Source organism: Pantherophis guttatus, chromosome 4 (genome assembly GCF_059756535.1).
Source record: "Pantherophis guttatus breed Tessera chromosome 4, ASM5975653v1, whole genome shotgun sequence".
Lineage (NCBI taxonomy): Eukaryota > Metazoa > Chordata > Lepidosauria > Squamata > Colubridae > Pantherophis > Pantherophis guttatus.
This window is the reverse complement of record NC_142066.1, coordinates 25,123,562-25,144,826: the sequence shown is the minus strand read 5'-3', so window position 1 is coordinate 25,144,826 and position 21,265 is coordinate 25,123,562. Positions and strand designations below refer to the sequence as shown.

At 40.4% G+C, this 21,265-nt stretch overlaps 1 protein-coding gene across 4 annotated transcripts in view; it reads right to left on the bottom strand.

The window, feature by feature from the left end:
- Positions 1 to 21,265, bottom strand: part of BCKDK (branched chain keto acid dehydrogenase kinase) — a 59,061-nt gene that overhangs the window by 36,411 nt on the left and 1,385 nt on the right. For 2 of the 4 annotated variants that reach the window (XM_034419811.3, XM_087893851.1), the window contains exons 2-4: positions 14,113 to 14,207; positions 11,307 to 11,522; positions 8,234 to 8,302 (exon numbers count right to left, since the gene is read on the bottom strand). In XM_034419811.3, the coding sequence (XP_034275702.1) occupies positions 8,234 to 8,302; positions 11,307 to 11,516 (279 nt within the window). In that variant the 5' untranslated portion in view covers positions 11,517 to 11,522; positions 14,113 to 14,207. Of the gene's footprint in view, positions 1 to 8,233; positions 8,303 to 11,306; positions 11,523 to 14,112; positions 14,305 to 19,400; positions 19,524 to 21,265 lie in introns of those variants that run through there. The other 2 variants (XM_034419810.3, XM_087893852.1) reach the window with 2 other exon arrangements.

Below are 21,265 nucleotides of genomic sequence, written 5' to 3'. Positions count from 1 at the left end.
TATTATCTATTGAAGGCCACGACCTACAAACAGGCTGGCATTCCTTTTTATGGGATGAAAAGTATAAATCACATACATATTTTAAAAGACATACACTTAGAAATGCTTTACTACTAATTTGGTTAAAAATTAAAAAACAACAATATACAAAAATACCGATCTGGTTTTCACCTTCAGAAGCCTTAAAATATCCAACCTTATAGAACCCAAAAATATAATTAGATATAAAGACCTAATTGACCATCAAGGAAAACTGAAATCCAAACAACAATTGGAAACAGAGTTAAATAGAGAAATTGATTGGTGGACCTTCTCACAGATACAATCGAAACATAAGGAATATATAAAAACGTATGAAATATGTAAAGAAAAATAGGAACTAGATAAAATTATATTAGATTCTGGAGAGAAACTAATTAGTAAAATTTACAAATTTTTGCTGAGATATAAGATGGAGGAGGAAATAGTTAAAAACACGATGATTAAATCGATGCAAAACTTTAAATACTCAATAGAATTGGAGAGATGGGAAGAATTCTGGCAATTGAACACAAAAACAACATTGACGGTGGCATACAAGGAGAACCAGCTAAAGATGTTTTACAGGTGGCATATGTCACCTACAAGATTGGCCAAAATAAATCCGAAAAACAGTTCAGTGTGTTGGAAATGCAAAAATCCACAAGGCACCTTTTACCATCTATGGTGGACATGCCCGGCAGCAAAGAAATTTTGGTCCAATATTAAGAAATGGCTAGAACAAATCACTAAATTACAAATAGATAAGAAACCCGAAACTTTTTTGTTAGGAATTTTCACAAAAACTTACCCCAAAGAAATAAAATACTTGTTAATACATATTTTAACGGCAGCGAGGATAATATATGCCAAAAATAGGAACTGGAAAAAACCCCAATAGAAGAAGAAATAATAGATAAAATTACACAATGTGCTGAAATGGACAGGCTGACAAAAGAGCTAAAGGAAAAAGAAGACAGAGAATTTTATAAAGTTTGGAATAAATGGTATCAATGGCATACAGCTACTACGGAAGAAATATAATATTGACTCAGCCTTCCATCCTTTCTAAGGTAGGTGAAATGAGGACCCAGTTTGTGGTGGCAATAAGCTGACTTTGTATAAATATACAAAAAGTATGAAGGCTATTGCTTAACGCATTGTAAGCCACCCTGAGTCTCCGGAGAAGGGCGGCATATAAATCAAATTAAAAAAAAACAAAACTAGAAGTCAGATAGAATAGAAATACAAGTGTGTATATAAATATTTTCTTATGGGCAAATAAACCTACAGAGAGAAACCCAGAAAGCAAAGGTATAATCCAAATATATAATATACAGATTATCAAAGCAGAAGTCTTAGAGAGAAGAGTAGAAAGGGAGAAAAGGCAAAAAGAAACTATTAAGTTAAGATTTAGGGGAATAAGCATAACTGTATTACTTGAAAGACCATTACGAAACAAACGCTTCAAATGATTGATTATTTATAATTGTTTATTGTATAATGTATTTTTATGTTTTTATTATATGTTTTATATCTGTTTTAAAAAAGTTTATAAATTTTAAAAAATTGTTAGATATAGTGAATTATTGGATGAGAAGGGTGAACTTAAATTGAAGCAAGAACTGGAAGAACAAGATTTAAAGATGAATCGTTTTTCTTATTTGCAAATACGTTCTAGATATGAGGAAGATTGTAAGAAAGACGGTCTTTACAACACTTCGATTAATTTAGATAAAAACTTATTAGGCTCTGATGACTAGGTAATTAAAAAATTGTATGGTTATTTATTAGAGGTAAAATTAGAAGAAGAACAAGTTAAAGAAACAATGATTGCCTGGGGGAAAAATGTTGGTTATGGAATTGATTTAGAGAAATGGCAAAAATTGTGGTTGCAAAATTATAAAATGACAATGTCAACAGCATATAAGAAAAACTTGTATAAGATATTTTACAGGTGGCATTTACCTCTGACGAGAATAGCCAGAATGTTCAAGAATAAATCTGAAAAGCGTTGGAAATGTCATCAGACACCGGGCTCATATTATCATATGTGGTGGACATGTGTAGAAGCTAAAAGATACTGGACTAAAATCCACACATGGTTTGAAAAAATGATAAAAAAACACATAGACTTTAAACCAGAGATTTTTTTTATTAGGAATTATACCAGAAACATACAATAGAGAATTGAGATATTTGATTGTCAATGTATTGACAGGGCTAGAATTGTGTTTGCTAAAAACTGGAAAAATGAGAAAATGCCAATGCAAGATGAAGTTATTAAGAAAATCATGGAATGTGCTGAAATGAGTAAATTGACATTTGAAATTAGAGAACAAGAAGATAAACAATATTATAAGATATGGGATTTATTTTACCAATGGCTAGATAAGAAAACATGGAAATGAAATATGAAATATAAAATGAATGTTAGAATATAATATGTGAAAATAATTCTTTTTTTGGAATGATAATGCCATTGTTGAATAAATGATAAATGAGAATAATGATATAAAGATATATATCAGGTGGATAATATGAGAAATTAGATAATTAGTAAAATATGATTATGGGGAAGAAGCACAAGGGTTTTGTAACCGATCGACACACTGCTTGAAATTGTAATGGATGAAGGATGTTTTATGTTTTGTTTGTTTAAAAATAAATTTTTTTGTAAAAAAAAAAAAAAAAAAGCGTGCTGGATGATTTTGGGCCAGCTCCTCTTTTTTAGTCCAACCCAGCTAACAGGATTGTTGTTGTGGGGAAAATAGGAGGAGAAAGGAGTATTAGGTATGTTTTCCACCTATAAAGTGATAAAAGCAGGTAAAGTAAAGTAAAAAGTAAAGTATAAAGTAAAGTATAAAGTAAAGTAAAAAGTAAAGTGAAGTAAGAGCCTTGATAGTACAGTGGACTAAAGCACACTGTTATTAACATCTGCTGCTTGCAATTACTGCAAGTTCAAATCTCATCAGGCTCAAGGTTGACTCACCCTTCCATCCTTTCTAAGGTAGGTGAAATGAGGACCCAGTTTGTGGGGGCAATAAGCTGACTTTGTATAAAAATATACAAAAGTATGAAGGCTATTGCTTAACGCATTGTAAGCCGCCCTGAGTCTCTGGAGAAGGGCGGCATATAAATCAAATTAAAAAAAAAAACAAAAGTAGGAAGAAAGAAAGAAAGAAAGAAAGAAAGAAAGAAAAAGAAAGAAAGAAAGAAAATTTCCTATTAGAAATGTATATTAGAAACCGAAGGAACTAATTTTTAAAAGCTATGATTAATATTCATTAGAGGAAAGTTAGGGTTACAACACAGGAATGCCAGCAACGTTAGTGTGCAGTGTTGATTGTTTGTGTACCTGCTAAACTTGTTATCAGCCGGACAAGAAGTTCTTTCAGTGGGATACAGAACTACATCTATCACCCAAACAGTCTTGAAGAAATTTTTTTAGATTTTTTTTAAAAAAAACGACAGCCATTGGCATGTGGGGTGGGCAACTGTGGCCCTTTTACAACCTGTGGACTTCAACTCCCAGAATTCCTGAGACAGCTTGGCTGTCTCAGGAATTCTGGGAGTTGAAGTCCACAGGTTGTAAAAGGGCCACAGTTGCCCACCCCTGGTATAAGGTATTACAACTCCTGTCTTGGTCAGGGGGTTGGACCAGGGCCTTCTTAATAGAATTATGGGACTCCAGGCAAAGCAGTGTACTGGGGCCCCTACGACAACTACTCACGGGAATAAAAATGTAAATGGTTAATAAAATTAAACATATATTTGCATGTTAGTATTAATTTAAAAATGCAGTAAAATGTAATAAATATGTTGCTGTATTTATATGATACAAGGTGTATTGAAGGGCTAACATACACAGTTTAGTATGGGCCCCCTATGCTCGTGGGGCCCACGGGCAAGTGCCCATCAGGCCTATGTGTTAAGACATCCCTGGGTTGGACTAGATGACCTCCAAGGTCCTTTTCCAGCCCTATGAGTCTATGATTTTATGATTCCATGAGTGAGCCTCAAAATGTGAACATTTGTATGTGATTTTTATTTTCAGTTCAGACAGAACTGGACAGTTTAAGTTTAGTGGTTAAGGCACCAGACTAGAAACTGGGAGACAGTGAATTCTAGTCCCATTTTAAGGCATGAAGCCTGTTGGGGATTTTGAGCCAGTCCTTCTCTCCAGCCCAATCCACCTCACAGGGTTGTTGTTGTGGGGAAAATAAGAGGAGGAAGGAATATTATATTAGGTGTTTTTGCCTATTATTTATAAATGTAATAAAGATAGGATAAAATAAATAAATAGAAAGTCTCACAGCTCTTCCGTTGTTCAGGCCAGAGACACCACAGCATTGTCCAGAAACAGCTTAGCTCTCTCAGAGAACAGAAGGCTAAATTTACAAGCACAGACTTAATTCCACTTTTCCCCTAAGGGCCCTCAGCCAAGCCCAGCATTTGGCTCACTGGTTACTGTAGGTATATGTCTTAATTTCAAACACCCTCTGCCTTAAACCTAGGATTGGTTTGCATATGCCCTAAATTCTAAAGATTTGAGGGAGGGGGCAATTAACTTTTGGGGGCCTTTTCTTTGCCTTAATGCTGCAGAAGACACAAAATAGAAGGAAGAGAAGAGAGAGGTTCTCAAACTAACAAAGTAACATGCACACTTAAGAAAAAAGATGAGACATCCAGTTGTACTTGCAAGGCAACTTCTGTTCCATTGATTGATTGTTCTCACTGTCAAAAAAATTCCCCTTATTTCTAGGTTGAATCTCTCCTTGATTGGTTTCCATCCATTATTCTTTGTCTGACCTTTGGGTGCCTTGGAAAATAGCTTTATCCCTTCCTCTCTGTGGCAGCCCCTCAAATATTGGAACACTGCTATCATGTCTCCCCTGGTCCTTCTCTTCACTAAACTAGCTTTGTCCAGTTCCTGCAACCATTCATCGTATGTTTTAGTCTCCAGTCCCCTAAACATCCTGGTTGCTCTTCTCTGCACTTTTTCTAGGGTCCCAACGTCTTTTTTATAGTATGGTGACCAAAACTGGATGCAGTACTCTAGATGTGGTCTTAATAAAGCTTTATAGAGTGCTATTAGTACCTCACTTGATCTTGATTATGTCCCTCTGTTAATGCAGTTTAGGATTGCATTGGCTTTTTTGGCTGCCGCTACACACCGCTGGCTCATATTTAGCTGGTTGTCCACTAAGACTCCAAGATCCTTCTCATAGTCACTACTATTAAGCCTGGTTTCACCCAGTCTATATGTGTATTTTTGGTTTTTCTTGCCTAAGTGTAAGACTGTACTTGTCTCTACATTGAATTTCATTTTGTTAGATAGGGCCCAGTGTTCAAGTCCGCCAAGGTCCGTCTGGAACTTGAGCCTATCTTCTAGGGTGTTGGCTATTCTTCATGCTGGCTGGGGAATTCTGGGAATTGAGGTCCACAGGTCTTAAAATTGCCATTGTTGGACACTCTGGTTTAAACCATATCAGAATTTTGAATCAGGGGCTGCTTCTTTATTAACAGATTTTCCATGTGCTAGATTGTGTCACCCAGTCATGGGCTGCAAATTTTTTAACAACTGGTTCTCTGCCCTAATGACTGGCTGGATGGGCGTGGGTGGGCATGTCCAGGGGTTGTGACAGCACTCAGTCTCCTGTAGCATTGCCAGTCAAAATGGGGCACGGGGGTTAATTACAAAATGTGGGCTTTGCTTTGTGACATCCAGATTCAGCGAGCAAGGGTTGTGAACTGCACAGAAAATACACTTTTGTTTGGTTACGAAGAAATATCCCCAAAGTCAGATGTAGACTAAATGTAGACTGGCTTTTAGCTACACATCTTCCTAGCAAACAGCAAATTTTGAAGCTACAGGTAAAGAGGATTTACTTTAGGATGAGTAACCACAGTTTGCATGTTGGCGATTCCAAAAGGAATACTGGGAAACTCTGTATTTTAAAGAACATTTGAGGGAGGGGTGCAGAATAGCCCTTTCTGACTGAAGCTGTAGAGACCTGGCACCAATCAAAACACTGTTTGTGAAGAACTGATCAACTCTGACAGGGTAATCCACTAGTACCGTGATGGTGAACCTATGTCATGCGTGCCAGAGGTGGCACGTAGAGCCCTCTCTGCTGGCACATGCGCCGTCGCCCCAGGTCATATCTCCGTTGCGTTTCTTTTGAGCTTCTGTTTCCCAAATGACGAAACAGAAGCTCACGAAAGAAAAAGATCTTACCTCTTGCCGTGCTGCTGGTGTTGGGATGCCCCGGCTTCCGCTGGCTAGTTGGTCTTCGGATCCCCAATGTTTGCGTATGTGCATGCTCACATTCGCACGCGTACCTTTCAGTTTGGGCATGCGCACTCACCATTTGGGAACTCGGTATATAAAAGGTTCACCATCACTGCACTAGTATATGAAAATAAGAGCAAACTCCACTCCCTTCTTGTACTGATGATGTTACCTAGCTTGGTAATGAAACATCTGCAAGAAAACCATCAAGGTCAGAGAGCACCAAGGATCCCACAGTTCAACCCTGAGCTACAAATATTCTCTTCTATCGATAAACGCTTTTTGGTTAGAGGAACTCAGAGCCTGCCTTATATGAAATGGCTCCCAGTGGATTTCGTTCTAAATCTTGATATGATTTCTATAAATAAGGAATGTAGAATTATAATGGCTGAGTATTTGATCCTTCATACATCAAAAAAATACAAAGCTAAGGGATAAACGAATAAAAAAGAGATTTGAAAAAAAGAAAAGGCTCAGGAAAGAAAAAGAGTGGAAGTGTAAGAAAGAAAGAGGAATAGAAGGAAAACCAAAGAATGACTTCCAACTTTCTTTGGTACAGATATAAGTAAAAATACATCAAACTCTTACTTCAAGATTAACATTTGTTTACATTATTTCCATAATCCCATATCTAATCATCAAAGCCCAGATCAACTTTTAATTTCAGTTTCTCACAAAAAGTCCAGTAATGGTTCATATCACTTTAATCACTATTTGTTAGGGAAACCACAACTGATTTTTTTTTATTTTTTTTTTGCTTTAATTTATATGCCGCCCTTCTCTGGAGACTCAGGGCGTCTTACAATGCGTTAAGCAATAGCCTTCATACTTTTGTATATTTATACAAAGTCAGCTTATTGCCCCCACAATCTGGGTCCTCATTTTACCTACCTTTATTTATTTATTTAATTGCACCAAATTTTAAATAAAACAGGAATGGAAAATCCTAAACTGTAGCGCAGACCCATGCTTCTCAACTTTGGGAATTTTAAGGTGCATGGATTTCCCAGAATTCCCAAAGCAGTGTGAAGTTCACCCATCTTAAACTTGCCAAGACTGAAAAATGCTGATCTACTGATAGGGATTTTTCCATTCCTCTTTTACTGGTTTTTACTTACTTATGAGCACTCATAATGCAAAATCTTCATTTCCACCCCATCCCAGACCAATGATAATGCAAAATCCTCACTTCCACCCCATCCCATTCTTTGACTAACCTACCTTCCAGCTCTGTTCTCCTGTGTGCGGGGCAACAAAAGAAGACCATGTGACTTCCTGTTTAATAAAAGTTCAGTCAGACTTTCCGACTTCTCGGGAGAAAAAAGATCTCGCAAATTTGGAAAGTCTGTCTGAATTTTTTTTAAACAGGAAGTCACATGGTCTTCTTTTGGGCTGCAGGGGGGGTGGCAGCCTCCCAGCTGATCGGCACTGTAGGTTCATTCACACTTTCACAGCCTCCCAGCTGATCAGCGCGGTTCCCAGTCAGGCCCCTGCAGCTTCCCCACTCTGAATGGCAACCCCAGGGGGTGTGGGGCAGGGCAGGGCCAGCCAGTGGTGGAATTTGTCAGTTCGCCGAACTAAGCAGAATCTTAACATCTGGTTTGCCTGAATGGGTGCGAACCAGCTGCAGCCCAACACTGGTGTCACCTGAAAAAAAGCATGTTTCTATTCTAGACACATAACAGAATCATATGATGCAGCTTTTCTAGGTCACACCTATTAGGTATACACTCTTGGATCCAGCCTCCCGAAAGATACTTCCTGCTCTTAAAGAGTTAGCACACAAACCAAGATTTCTCAATGTGTAGAACAGCTCCTGAGGCAGCAATAAACCCCATAATTCCAAGCAGGGAAGGGAAAGGATGAAAAGCAGATTTTGATACTTGGGAAGTAACATCATGGAGGTAATCTCACACCTACCAAAAGGTGACTGCCATCCTGAGAACGTCCAGAATACAACATGGTGGTAGGTGTCAACCTCACAGAGGGCTGCAAAGAGAACAGAAAACATGTTCACAAAGCCTCTAGAAGCTCCCAGGGACCCAGTAAGCACAGCATCCCATAACAAAAAAAAATTCATTATAGCCTGCCCAGGTTTCTCCAAAGGTGGCCTCTTTAAGACTTATGGACTTCAACTCCCAGAATTTCCTAGCCAGCATGGCTGGCTGAGGAATTCTGGATATTAAAGTCCACAAATCTTAAAGCTGCCAGGTTTGGAGACCCCTGCTGTAATTCAAAGGCTTTTCTCAAATCCATGATGCCCTCCAAAGTTTTGACGGTGACCCTCTTCGTAACATGCAGAATTAGAAATCATTCCATGACGGTACGTTAAGATGGACTGGCACCAGGTTTTTGTGATTTTTTTTAACATTTAATGATTGTGTTTTATAGTTTTTAAAATTATTTTATATGTGTTTTTAATCTTGATTGGGAGCTCCCCAGAGCTGGCTGAAAGATTGGCAGCTATATAAATGTTTTAAATAAACAAACAATAAAATTTCCAGACACAAACTAAACCCTGAGCTACTTATATTGGCCAACAACTCCTTGTTTGTGCTGCCCAGTTTTTGGCATGCAGCAGATCAGTGCCTGTCCACAGACCGGGGGTTGAGGACCCCTGCATTAGAGCAGTGTTTTTCAACTTTGGCAACTTTAAGTTGCGTGGTCCCACAATGGATGACTGGCTACAAAAGTTGATGGAGTTAGTAGAGATGCCTTAATTAAGTTAGCCAATTAAATTGGCTACTTTAACACCTAACTTTTATTTTTTACTTGGAAACCACTTCTGGACTTTGTTCTTGAGGTGGAAAAAAAATGAAACTTTCATTTTGGGTTTTGTTGGCTAGATAGGTCTGTCGTTATAGAAATGGCTAGTATCTATGTAAAAGTAAAAAGTTGAGGCTGTATGTTGTTACTTTATTCTTCTGCACTATAAAGAGAGAGAGAAAATGTTTTTTTCTTTTCTTTTCCCATTTAGTCTATGTTTTTCCTCTTTTCTTTTTCCTCCCGTACTGTCCCATTATTCATTTTTCTTTGTATTTCTTATTTCCGATAAACTAACATAGCTTGTAATATGGAGATGTGGTTGCCAGTTGCTGATTGCATGCGGGCTAGGGAATTCTGGGAGTTGAAGTGCTCACATCTTCAAGCTGCCAAGGATGAGAAATACTGTCCTGAGGGAATTATTTCAACCAGGATTGAACAAAATAGGAACCAAAGACTTCGTGTCTGCGGCATTCAAACCACACTGGCTGTCTTCCCAGGAAATGAAATAATAGAGAAGATCTGCTAAGTCTAACTCCACCCAACCTCCTTGCTATGAACACCAAAAGGGCATTAACTATGCCAAAACCAACAAATCTATAGCCAACTAGGTCAGGTACCCTTCAGGAATGTAACATCCGTGCTTGGGCCTGTCCTTTTATTTCAGTCCTGGGGTAAATATGCTCCTGCTGCCAAGGTGCCCAACCTAGTCCTGGTCCTGTCTCAAGGACGAGGTTTTATCGGAAGGTGGTAGAGAAACAGGAACGGCTGCCCTGTCTGGTTACATCTGACCTATGCTTCGTCGGGTTATGTCTGAGCTGTGAACTCAGGGGACTCGGGGACTCGGCTGCAATATCTATTCTCACTCCCTTTTTGAAGGACTTTAATGTCCCTTCGCCTGCAGGCTGCACCCTCCACGTATCTGGGAGTTTTTGTAAGCTCCCTGTTGAACAAGGCCTCTGTCCTTGCAGTGGTGGCCAGGTGAAGGACGTTCTCCGTTACGGCCTTCACTGCCCCATTCACGATATCAGGGCTAAATCATTAATGGCCAATGAACTCAAGGGCTCCGACCTTGAAAAATGGAACTAGCTTTTTGCATGGGGTGGGCAATTATGACCACGAGTCACCTGTGGACTTCAATCCCCAGAATTCCATGAGTTGTAAAGTTGCCCATCTTTAATCTCTTCAGATGAGTTTCTATGTGTCAGCAATCAAGTTGCTACCTTGGCTCTGGGTCATTTCATCTTAGAAAGAAATATTTAAGTCCTTCGTTGCAGCTTGGGCTTTATTAGGTTGCAACCTTTTTACCTCTAATGCAGGTAATCCTCAATTTATGAGCAGCAATTTAGCGACATACGGTAATTTGAATTTATGACAGACCACCTTATAACCTGGTTCTGAAGTTCTTTCCTCTGCGGGCGCTTGGCAACCAGCCCACATTTATGTATTTGCGGTGTCCCGTGGTCAAATGTCTGTGATTCACATTTTTGCCAAAAAGCAGCATTTACTTTTGGTTTTCGGCAAAAATAGCCCATAGCAAACAATGCATTCACTTAACAACCACTGCAAAAAAAAGGTTGTAAAAATGCATTCGTTCACATGGTGACTTGGCTTATGAGTGACAGGCCCAAATGGGCAGGCTCCATTATGGTCATTAAGTCGAGGAGCACCTGAATGTCTACTCCTAAACATATATGTCATATATGTAAGTCCTCGACTTACCACAGTTTATTTAGTGACTGTTTGAAATTACAACAGCCCTGAAAAAAGTGACTTATAACCATTTTTCATACTTATGACCATTGCAGAATCCCTGTGGACACGTGGTTTACATTTGGATGCTTGACAACTATTCATATTTATGACCGTTGCAATGTCCTAGGGTCATGTAATCGCCTTTGGTGACCAGCAAAATCAATGGAGAAGCCGGATTCACTTAACAACGGTGTTACTAATTTAACAACTGCGGTGATTCACTTAACAAATGTGGCAAGAAAAGTCGTTAATTGGGGTAAAACTCACTTAACAAATTTCTCGCTTTGCAACATAAATTAGAGGCTAAATTGTGGTCGCAAATCGAGGGCTACTTGTATATTGAGCCACTGTACGCTATGTATTGTACTCTATCTTATAATTTCACTGTTTCGTTGTTATTTTATTGTACGTTATGGAATTCCTATGTTACGAACTGGGGTCAAAACAATAAACTTAACTATTTATTTACACTCACCTTTTCAGCGGCTGCATCAATGGCAGATTGGTTGTAGAAAGAGGTGACCGTCTTGGATCGCTCCCTGGCCAGCTCATGATGCTGATCGATAGCCGAAGACGAACCGTATCGGAGTCCCGGGAGAAGGAAGGGGAGCACGCAAGGGCCCTGGTTCCCTGCTGGCCCCAGCTCTATCCGCAGCAGTGTTTTCCACATAATTCTCTTTACCATAGACGCCTGAAGAGAGAAAAAAATGTGCTAGCCCATTTCAGAAGTCCTTCTTGTATCAATTTGACCCCTGAGTCCTGGCTAACTTCTGGATCAGCTGTTCCGGGGACTATCAAACTATCAACTATGCAGGCATGCTGCATAACCCCACCACCACTTCCCCCTCACAAATGGAAGGCGTGTGTGTGTGTAGGACCATGAACTCCCCATCTTTGCAGTTTTGTCAGCCTCCTCCACAGGACAGGCCAAAGCAGGCAACATGGCAGCCGTGGCATTGCGATGGAAGCCCTGCCCTATTGTACGAGCGATGGCACACATAGAAAAAGGACAAGGCTTGTATCATGATGCCATGATTGCTATCTACTCTGTTTTGATTCCCTCCCCCGCCAACATGTCACTGCCCAGCCTTACGGAATTCGTTGCACCCTCATGCAAAGATGGCTCCCTCCTTGTTAGCATCGAGAAGAGAAAGTCCAGCTGCCTCTTGAAAAAGCACCTTTGGGACAACCATGACCTGGATGACTGAGAATCTCCATAGATATTGAGAAGAGAAATGATAAGAGTCCCTTTGGATTGTTGCTGGTATTTTTCTCCTAAATGGTAATGAGGAAGGAGCCATTTTTATAAGAAGGGGGGAGGGGTGCAACGTATTCCATATGTTGGCGTCAAAACAGGCAAAACAGCAATCACGGGTTTCAGATCTTCATCTGTTGGGAGAGAAGCCATGTTGCGTTACTGGCTGCTTTTTATTTTCATTGTGCCTATTGTTTTAATGGTCCTGTGTTTGTTTTACATGCGCAAGCTGCCCAGAATTATTTAACCGTGATGGCAGAGGAATGGTGCATAATAACAAATAAGAAAGAAACAGAAGCAGTCATGGCCAATTGAATATTTCTGTGCCGTTGCTATTGTTTGCTTTCCTTTATTGAACCTTTAGCCTGACCAAAAAAAAAATTGTGATCTGAACACAAGGTGTCCCAGAGGGCAAATTAAAGGTGTGGTTTAAGTGCAGCACAAACAGAAAAATCTATATAGGGCAGCATAAGCAAACACAGCTTGACAAACAAACATCAGACTTAATGATGTACAGAATATATCCTTGAGGAAGCTCTTCTGGGGATAACTCATGGGGGGTAAAAAACCTAGAGTACAGATAGTTCTCGAGTTACGATCCCAGTTGAGCTCAAAATTTCTGTTGCTAAGCAAGACGGTTGAGTTTTTCCTCATTTTATGACCTTCCTTGTCACAGTTGTTAAGTGAATCACTGCAGTTGTTATTAACACGGTTGTTAAGTGAATCCGGCTTCCTCATTGACTTTGCTAGTCAGAAAATCGCAAACGGTTATCACATGGCATCCCCCCCACCCCCAGGACACTCCAACCGTTATAAATGCGAACCAGTGGTCAAGTGTCCCAATTTTGATCATGTGACCATGGGGATGCTGCAATGGTCGTAAGTGTGAAAAATGCTCATAAGTCACTTTTTTCAGTGTCATCGAAAATTAGAAAGGTCACTAAATGAATGGTTGTAAGTCGAGGACTATCTGTACTTTGTTTCCATTTTTTTTTAAAAAATAGTAGTTCCCTTGAAATGTAATCTTAATATTTCCAATTCAGGACATTAAGCTAGGAACAGCTTTTGAGCAGCTGGATAATAACTGCATAGTAGACATTTCATGAGTAAAATTCAGCAGGCTCCTTAAACAAGGAAAGACACTAAGGTAGTTGCTAAACTGGGTCTGAGGATAGATTCAGCCAGAAAGGCTGGATTCACACCTCTGTTTATTTATTAGGTTTAATATTCCATCTTTCCTCCAAGAACTGAAGCAGGGGTGAAATCCAGCAGGTTCTGACAGGTTCTGGAGAACCGGTAGCGGAAATTTTGAGTAGTTCTGAGAACTGGCAAATACCACCTCTGACTGGGCCCAGAGTGGAGTAGGAATGGAGATTTTGCAATATCCTTTCCCCAGGAGTGGGGAGGGAATGAGGATTTTGCAGTATCCTTCCCCTGGAGTGGGGTGGGAGTGGAGATTTTGCAGTATCCTTCCCCTGCCACACCTACCAAGCCACACCCACCAAGCCACACTCACAGAACCGGTAGTAAAAAAAAAATTGGATTTCACCACTGAACTGAAGGCTACATCTAGGAGAAACCTTCATTTCATCCCCACAACACAACCCTGAGAAGTCTGTTGACCGAAAGAACAGGACTGGCCCAAAGTCACCCGGTCAACTTCTCCCCATTCTCAATCCATCATCTTCACCGCTCCAGCTCCTGGACTGAGACAGGGATTGGTCTAAAATCCCCCAGGGAACTTCAACATTTTAAGATTGGGATTCAAATTTGGGACTCTGCAATGCTCATCTAATGCCTTATTCCAGTATTTGCCACCTTTGGCAACTTCTGGCTGTGCAGACTTCAACTCCCAGAATTCTTCTCAGTGGCTATGCTGGCTACAGAATTCTGGAATTTGAAGTCCACATGCCTAGAAAATGCCACAGCTGTGAAACCTCGCTTTAATCGCCAGTTTATCTTGAACAGGTTATTGCCAGGTAACAAAAATCCCACTCCAGCCTCCCTTGGCTTCGGCAATACTTACTCTTAAGATGACAAGTCACACGGATCTCTCCGTGGATGCTTCCGTTTTTCCCACGTCTGGTCGCTTTCCCCTTTGGCAGGGCCTTTGTGCATTCCCTAAATGTGAGAAGAGATGATCCAGTTCACTCATCTAAAGCATGACAGCTTTATTCCTCGATAGCTGAACCAGCAATCTTGAAAATATGGATGGATGCTATTGGAAAAACATTCTATGTGAGGTACCTTTGTAAGCTGGTCAATGTATACATGCAAACTATCAGCATCTGAGAGGAGATCCAGCACAATAAAAAGATATAATGTCTGCACTGCACACTGATGATATTACCTAGTTTGGTAACGAAATGTCTACAAGAAAACCACCAAGCTCAGAGAACACCAAGGACTCCACAATGTCTTTTTCGTTTTAAATTAGAGGAAGAAAAAAGAGACAAAAACCTCTTCCTCCACCTAGAAAATTGTTTTTCTTCCTCTATTTTTTAAAAAAGAGATTGCATCTTCTCAGTATGCTAGATCTTGCCCAATTGTCTCATAGCAAAAGCCACGTAGAGCAGCAAAACGCTCCAAGACTTTCTGAGTAACAACTTGGCACAGTTCTTAAATTAGTCAAAACCTGCCTGTCATTCAAAGGCTAAAGTTGCAAATTTCCTCCCAAAGATATTAAAATAGCTTTCACAGCACAATTCCCCTCCCTTCAAACTGTGCAATACAACAATCTAAGGGACTGGACAGTTTTACCAACTTTAAGGCTGAATTTGTTTAACAGAACATAGTGGGGGGAAAATGAAAGCAGTTCTCTATCCAAAGGTAACAGAAATTTAAAAGAATTATTCTCCTCAAACAGACTACATTTTTGCCTGCCAACTTCCTTGTTCTACAATGATCGGTGCCCTCCGTTTCTATCAGGGAAGGATAGAAAGAAAAGGAAAATCCATTTACTGATTCAAATTTTATATATTTTAAGGGATTTGTTTATATGGATAGTCCTCGACTTACGACAACATTTGAGTTCCAAATTTTGGGGGCTCAGTGAGACAGTTGTGAGTTTTGCCTCATTTTACAACCTTTCTTGCCATAGTTGTTAAGTGAATCCACTGCAATTGTTAAATTAATAACATGGTTTTAAGTGAATCTGGCTTCTTCGTTGATTTTGCTTGTCAGAAGGTCGCGAAAGTGGGATCACATGACCCTAAAGATGAGTCAGTTGCCAAACGTCTGAATTTTGATCACCTGGCCAGGGGGGACGCTGCAACAGTTGTAAGTGTGAAAAACGGTCATAAGTCACTTTTTCCAGTGCCGTTGTAACTTTGAACGATCACGAAATGAACTGTTTTAAGTCCTTGATTTACAACTGTTGTAAGTCTGTACAGTAAGTCTGTAAACTGTACAGTAAGGCAGGGATGGCAAATATGGCCCCTTTATGACCTCTGGACTTTAACTCCCAGAATTCCTGAGCCAGCTTGGCTGTCTCAGGAATTCTGGGAGCTGAAGGCCACAGGTTGTAAAAGGGCCACATTTGCCCACTCCTGCAGTAAGGCATTCGTAAATGCAATAACGAAAAGATATTTAAGAGGCCTGTAGAAATAATTACACTGCAGAAAAAAATCCTGCTTATTACAACAGCTGGCGCTGTTTGTAACATCTCTTCTAGAGAGATGCACGCGCCCACTTTTTTTTCTATATTTGAGTCCCTTCCCCTTATTTCTCTTGTTCTGGAACCTCCCTTCTTCAAACTAGGGAAAACACATACCAATACAAAATTTAAAATTATTAAAAGAATTACATACTTTGGCCCAAATTTAAAACAATTCGAATTAAAACCCATTGACAGATTAAAAACTAAAAAGCTAAAAAAATAAAAAAAAATTAGTATCCACATTTACTTCAGTATTTTGCAATCTTTTCCACTTCAAGATATGTAGACTTCAACTCCCAGAATTCCCCAGCCAGCATGGCTGGCTAGGGAATTCTGGGAGTTGAAGTCCACATTTCTTGAAGCGGCCAAGGTTGAAAAATACTGTTCTATTCGACCTGTTATCAAAAATAGGAAATTCCAAATATTTCTAGAATTTTCTATCTTCTGTTTCACTCTCTTCTCAGCATGAGGAGAAACATTAAAAATTGTTTCCTGGTCCCTAAGATTTATGCCTGCCTGGGACAAAAAGCATTTACATTCTTTTTTCATTTGGGTAGATTACTTTGTGTACTTCAACTATGTGTTCTTTCACTAATCAGCCATCCAAAACAAATATGTATTTTCTTTTCTTGCCTTCTCTGCCGCCAAAGCTGATCTTTGTGTTCTGATCAGTGCTAGAGACTCAGTGGTTACTTCTCAAAATCTATGCAAAGGTTATGGCTGCTGCGTGCCAATTCTTTGCACCCAGCAAAGAATAAATGATTCAACTACAGGCACTCCTCAACTTATAACCACAATTGAGCCCAAAATTTCCGTTGTTAACCAAGACAGTAGTTAAGTAAGGTTTGCCCCATTTTACGACCTTTCTTGCCGCAGCCATTAAGTGAATCACCCCAGTTGTTAACTTAGTAACATGGTTATTAAGTGAATCTGGCTTCCCCATTGACTTTGCTTGTCAGAAGGTCGCAAAAGGGGATCACATGATCTTGGGACACTGCAACAGTCATAATACATGCCAGTTGCCATGTGTCTGGATTTTGACCATGTGACCACAGGAATGCCGCAACTGTTGTAAGTGTGAAAAACGGTCATAAGTCACTTTTTTTCAGTGCCATTGTAACTTCAATCGGTCATTAAACAAATGGTTGCAAGCCGAGGACTACCTATTTACCATATCTCCATTTAAGCTTCCATCTTAAAACTGCTAAAGGCTTCAGAGTAAAACTTTAACACTCTTTTATTCACCTGCTTTCTGTAGTACTGATTGATTTGATCTGGATCTGGATCTTTCTTCCAGAGCAAAAAAAAAAAAAAAAAAAGAATTTTGCATGCATGCTCGCACATATTCAAACTTTGCCATGACTTCTACACGCCTTCAATCAAAATTTCTTAGGTACCATTTTATAACAAATAGTAATATTGTGACAGTAATATCACTGACACCCACGGTGCCTTTCTCTCAGTACAGGGGATGCTAGTATTTTTCGGAGTATAAGACACACCGGAGTATAAGACACGCCTTAGTTTTTGGGGAGGAAAATAAGAAAAAAGCTGATTGGCAGGTGGATCGGCCTCCCAGAATACCTCCAATCAGCTGTTCCCAGAGGTGAATTTTAGCAACAGGTTCATTGGTTGTGAACTCTGTGCCTTGCTTTTTTTTCTGTCTCTAAAACTTCGGAAACTCCGTTTCAGAAAAAAAAAAATTCTCCCTCTGAAAGCCTCCGAAACAGAGCTTCAGAAAAAAAGCCCCTGAAGCTCTGTTTCTGAGGCTTTTTTTCTGAAGCTCTGTTTGGAGGATTTTTTTCTGAAGCTTTATTTCTGATACTTTTTTCAACCTCTGAAACTTCCGTTTGAGAGGCTAGGTGGGGCTACATTCGGAGTATACGACGCGCCCAGATTTTCACCCTCTTTTTGGGGAGAAAAAGGTGCGTCTTATACTCGAAAAACACGGTAATTTTCTTCTATCCTTTGAATAAACCTGCAAGGTGGCTTGGGCGGAGAGAGAAAGAGAGAGGATGATCCCCAAATATTCTCTTGCAATTTGGGGATGTTTTGTTAATGAACCAACATAATTTTCCAGACAACCTTATAGGATGACTGCCTTCCTTTTGATAGGTGGAAATCTAATCTAATCTTCTTTTAGGATCACTCAGACATGATGGCTCCTCCATACAAAGTAAATCCCTGAAGGTGCAAACAGAACATGGTAGGGAATGAGTTCCAGTCTTGCCTTCCACCTTGATGTCCTACAGGGTGCTTAGATCTGGCCCACGGGGCTGCCCTGGAAACAATGAAGGACTGGCCCACAGTGCCTGTGTCAGCAAAAATGGAGGTGGCCCTCCAGAGCTCCGTTTTTGCTGGCAGAGGGTTGCAGGAGGCTGTCGTGGCTGAAAACAGAGCTCAGGAGCCTGTTTCCACTGGCAGAGTGCTCAGGCCACCACAGGCACCAACATGAGTGACACCAAGCTGGCCACACTCTCCCTGGCTACACCCATCCTGGTCCCCCCCGAGGTCAAATACAACCCTCATGTGGCTTTCAATGAAATTGAGTTTGATACCCCTTGCCTACAGTGAGACACTCTGGTGAGAATCTGGACCAGGGTGAAGGGCAGAAGGAATAACCTTGAGGAACAGGAGGAAGTGCCACAACCAAGACAACAGTCAGATAAAGGAAACCTGAGTCTGGGCCAGGACTGTAACCTGGGAAAGCATCTTTGCAAGACCTTGCCTAGTTTTCATCAAGATAAAAGGAGGGATGAGAGAAGCATATTCAGACTTGCAAGATTCTGTTACTGCAGCCTTATAATAATAATAGTACAGTATTAGCATTCATAACTTTGGTTTCTTAGTTTGGTGTATGATGGAAAACTGATGGCATATCAGATGTTCTTGAACAGTTACCCCTCATGACCAGTAATAATCAGAGACAATGGGAGCTGATGCCTAATAGCACTAGGATTTAGACTTATATACCACTTCACAGTGCTTTACAGCCTTCTCTACAGAGTCAGCATACTGCCCCCAACAATCTGGCTCCTCATTTTACCGACCTCAGAAGGATGGAAGGCTGAGTCCACCTTGAGCCAGTGAGAATCGAACTGTCGGCAGCCAGCAGAAGTAGACTATAGTACTGAATTCTAACCATTCTAGCCACCACGACTCTGTGGTGAGAGGACTGGAAGGCCTCAGACAGGACCCAACTAGGCTTTAGAGAAGGGCAAACAAAGAGATGGAAAGTGAACCAGCATTATTAGTTTCTTTCCAAACTTGGAAGGGCACTAAGCCCTAAAGCAGTGTTTATCAACCTTGGCAGCTTTGAAGATGCGTGGACTTCAACTTCACATAGCTGGCAGGGGAATTCTGGGGGTTGAAGTCTACACATCTTCAGCTGCCAAAGTTGACAAACATTGCCCTAAGGACTTGAAAAACAGGACACTCACAGTTAATGCTAGGTGGTCAAATAGTGGCCCACAGCTCTATCCCAAACTGGCCAAAAGGCTGAGAAATTAAAGCAACAGGAAACCAGGATACTTGGCTTGAGTTGCGGAAGGAAATCTTGTCACTTGGTGACCCTGAAAGCCACAACTCAAAGCAGAAGCTTCAGGAGTGGCAAAGAACCCACAAGTCTCCAGAAACCCCAGAATCCATTCACCTACCTCTTCTCCAGGTCTGGCAGAGCTCCCTTCCTCACAGATCCACTAAGTCATCCCCCTTCTCCCAGGTAACTCCAAAAAGCCAACATACAACCATTCTGTCTGGCCCCTCTGGGCAACGCTTATGCATGTAAGACAGCTGAGCTCTGCCTGTGTCTTTGGCCTCATTTCACCCCAAGCAGCTGAAACCTGCAGGGAGGGGTAAGGCTACGGGACTAGAAAGGCGCCAGGCAAACAGGCTTATGAAATCCCGGAGCGCCGGTAAAGTTTTTGGAATCTGGAAAAGATTATGACGGCAACTGTCTTGTCAGCTGATGCCCAGGGAATCTGCAAACTTGTTAGTGACTGCAGTCAATCAGCAGGAAGCCATTAAAATGTGGACCAGGCAGCAACATGGGGAGAAAAAAACCCAGAAGGTGTTACTCAAGAATCTGCCAGCTCCTTTTCAGTGGTGACTTTTAAGCACAGCACTTACAGGAAACGTATGACACTAAGCGTTCTTTCTTGTAAATAAATTTCAGGGACTTGTTTCTGGTAAGTCGTTCACCGCTCTGGATCTCTTTTTTTCACTCTGTTATCTTCAGTTCATACTGGCTGGACTCACACATCAAGGGTGAGGAAGCAAAAAGTTGATTTATGTGGTTTGGACTAAGCAGTATGTGTAAATCCAACTGATTATGGCTTTTTCAACAACCAGGGCAAAACAACCCATGATGTGGCATGATATCTGAATTTACTCTTTGTTTTACTGAGTTTATTTAGATTTTCTAAATAACATGTCATTCTTCCTCCTTGCAGTTGCCCCAGATTTCTATCTTACATTTATAATTTATTTTGGGGCAGGAGTGTTGCTGTGTAAGATCTATTCTAGTATTTCTATGTTCCAGATTCCTGGTTCCCATAAGGGCTAACAAGAGGTTCCTGATTATCAGAAAAGGGAAAGGGCTTTTTCTCCTCCCTAACTTCTTGAACTTGGCTAATTTCCTTGAAAATGTCTCAACAGGAACTGTGCCTAATTCCAAAGAATTCAGGAATTAAGTGTTGTAACAGAAAGGTTAACAGGCCACTGCTTCCAGAATAGTTCAAGAAGCCATCTGTTTCTAGGATAATAAATATTTAACTAGAAATTACTTTGAAATCAGCAGAAAAATTTAGTCTATTAAACTATTATCTCTTTTATTAATTTTTCTCATTTTACAGTTGATAGACACAAGGACCTAATTAAGAGACTAGAGTACCCAACACTGTTCTTCCCATGGTCAAAACCCTGGCTAATATGACAGCAATCAAAGGCACATTTTCACATCAATTAATCACAGGATTTCAGCATATTCTGTTATGGAATCTTAGTGTAGTGTTTTTCAACCCTGATGAATTTAAGATGTGCAGACTTCAACTCCCAGAATTCCCCAGCCAGCAGGGGAAAATTTTTCCTGCATCCAGCAGGAAGGCTGGCCAGGAAATTCTAGGAATTGAAGTCCACACATCTTAAAGTTGCCAGGGTTGGGAAATATTGTCATAAAACATTAACAGATCGTTCCCAGAAACACATTATATAATGCAACCCCCAAATTTTACAAGCCCCGCCTTCTCCTTGAACTGAAGGTCTCCTTTGATGCTCATTACCTGAACGATTTGGCAGTGCTGGGCAACATGTTTTTCAGAGTAATTTAGCTGCCATAATTCATCCTCCAGAATACCTGCTAATCAAGCTTCAGGGCTAGTTTTTAGTCTGAAATCTACTGCAGTGTCATCTCATCAGTTTCTTCATTCAGCTAGTCCGAATCTCAAGCCAACTAACTTGAAAACGTGGCTCATAAATGCCAATGTTTATATCTTGACTTTCAGAAGCAATTTAAGGCAGCAAA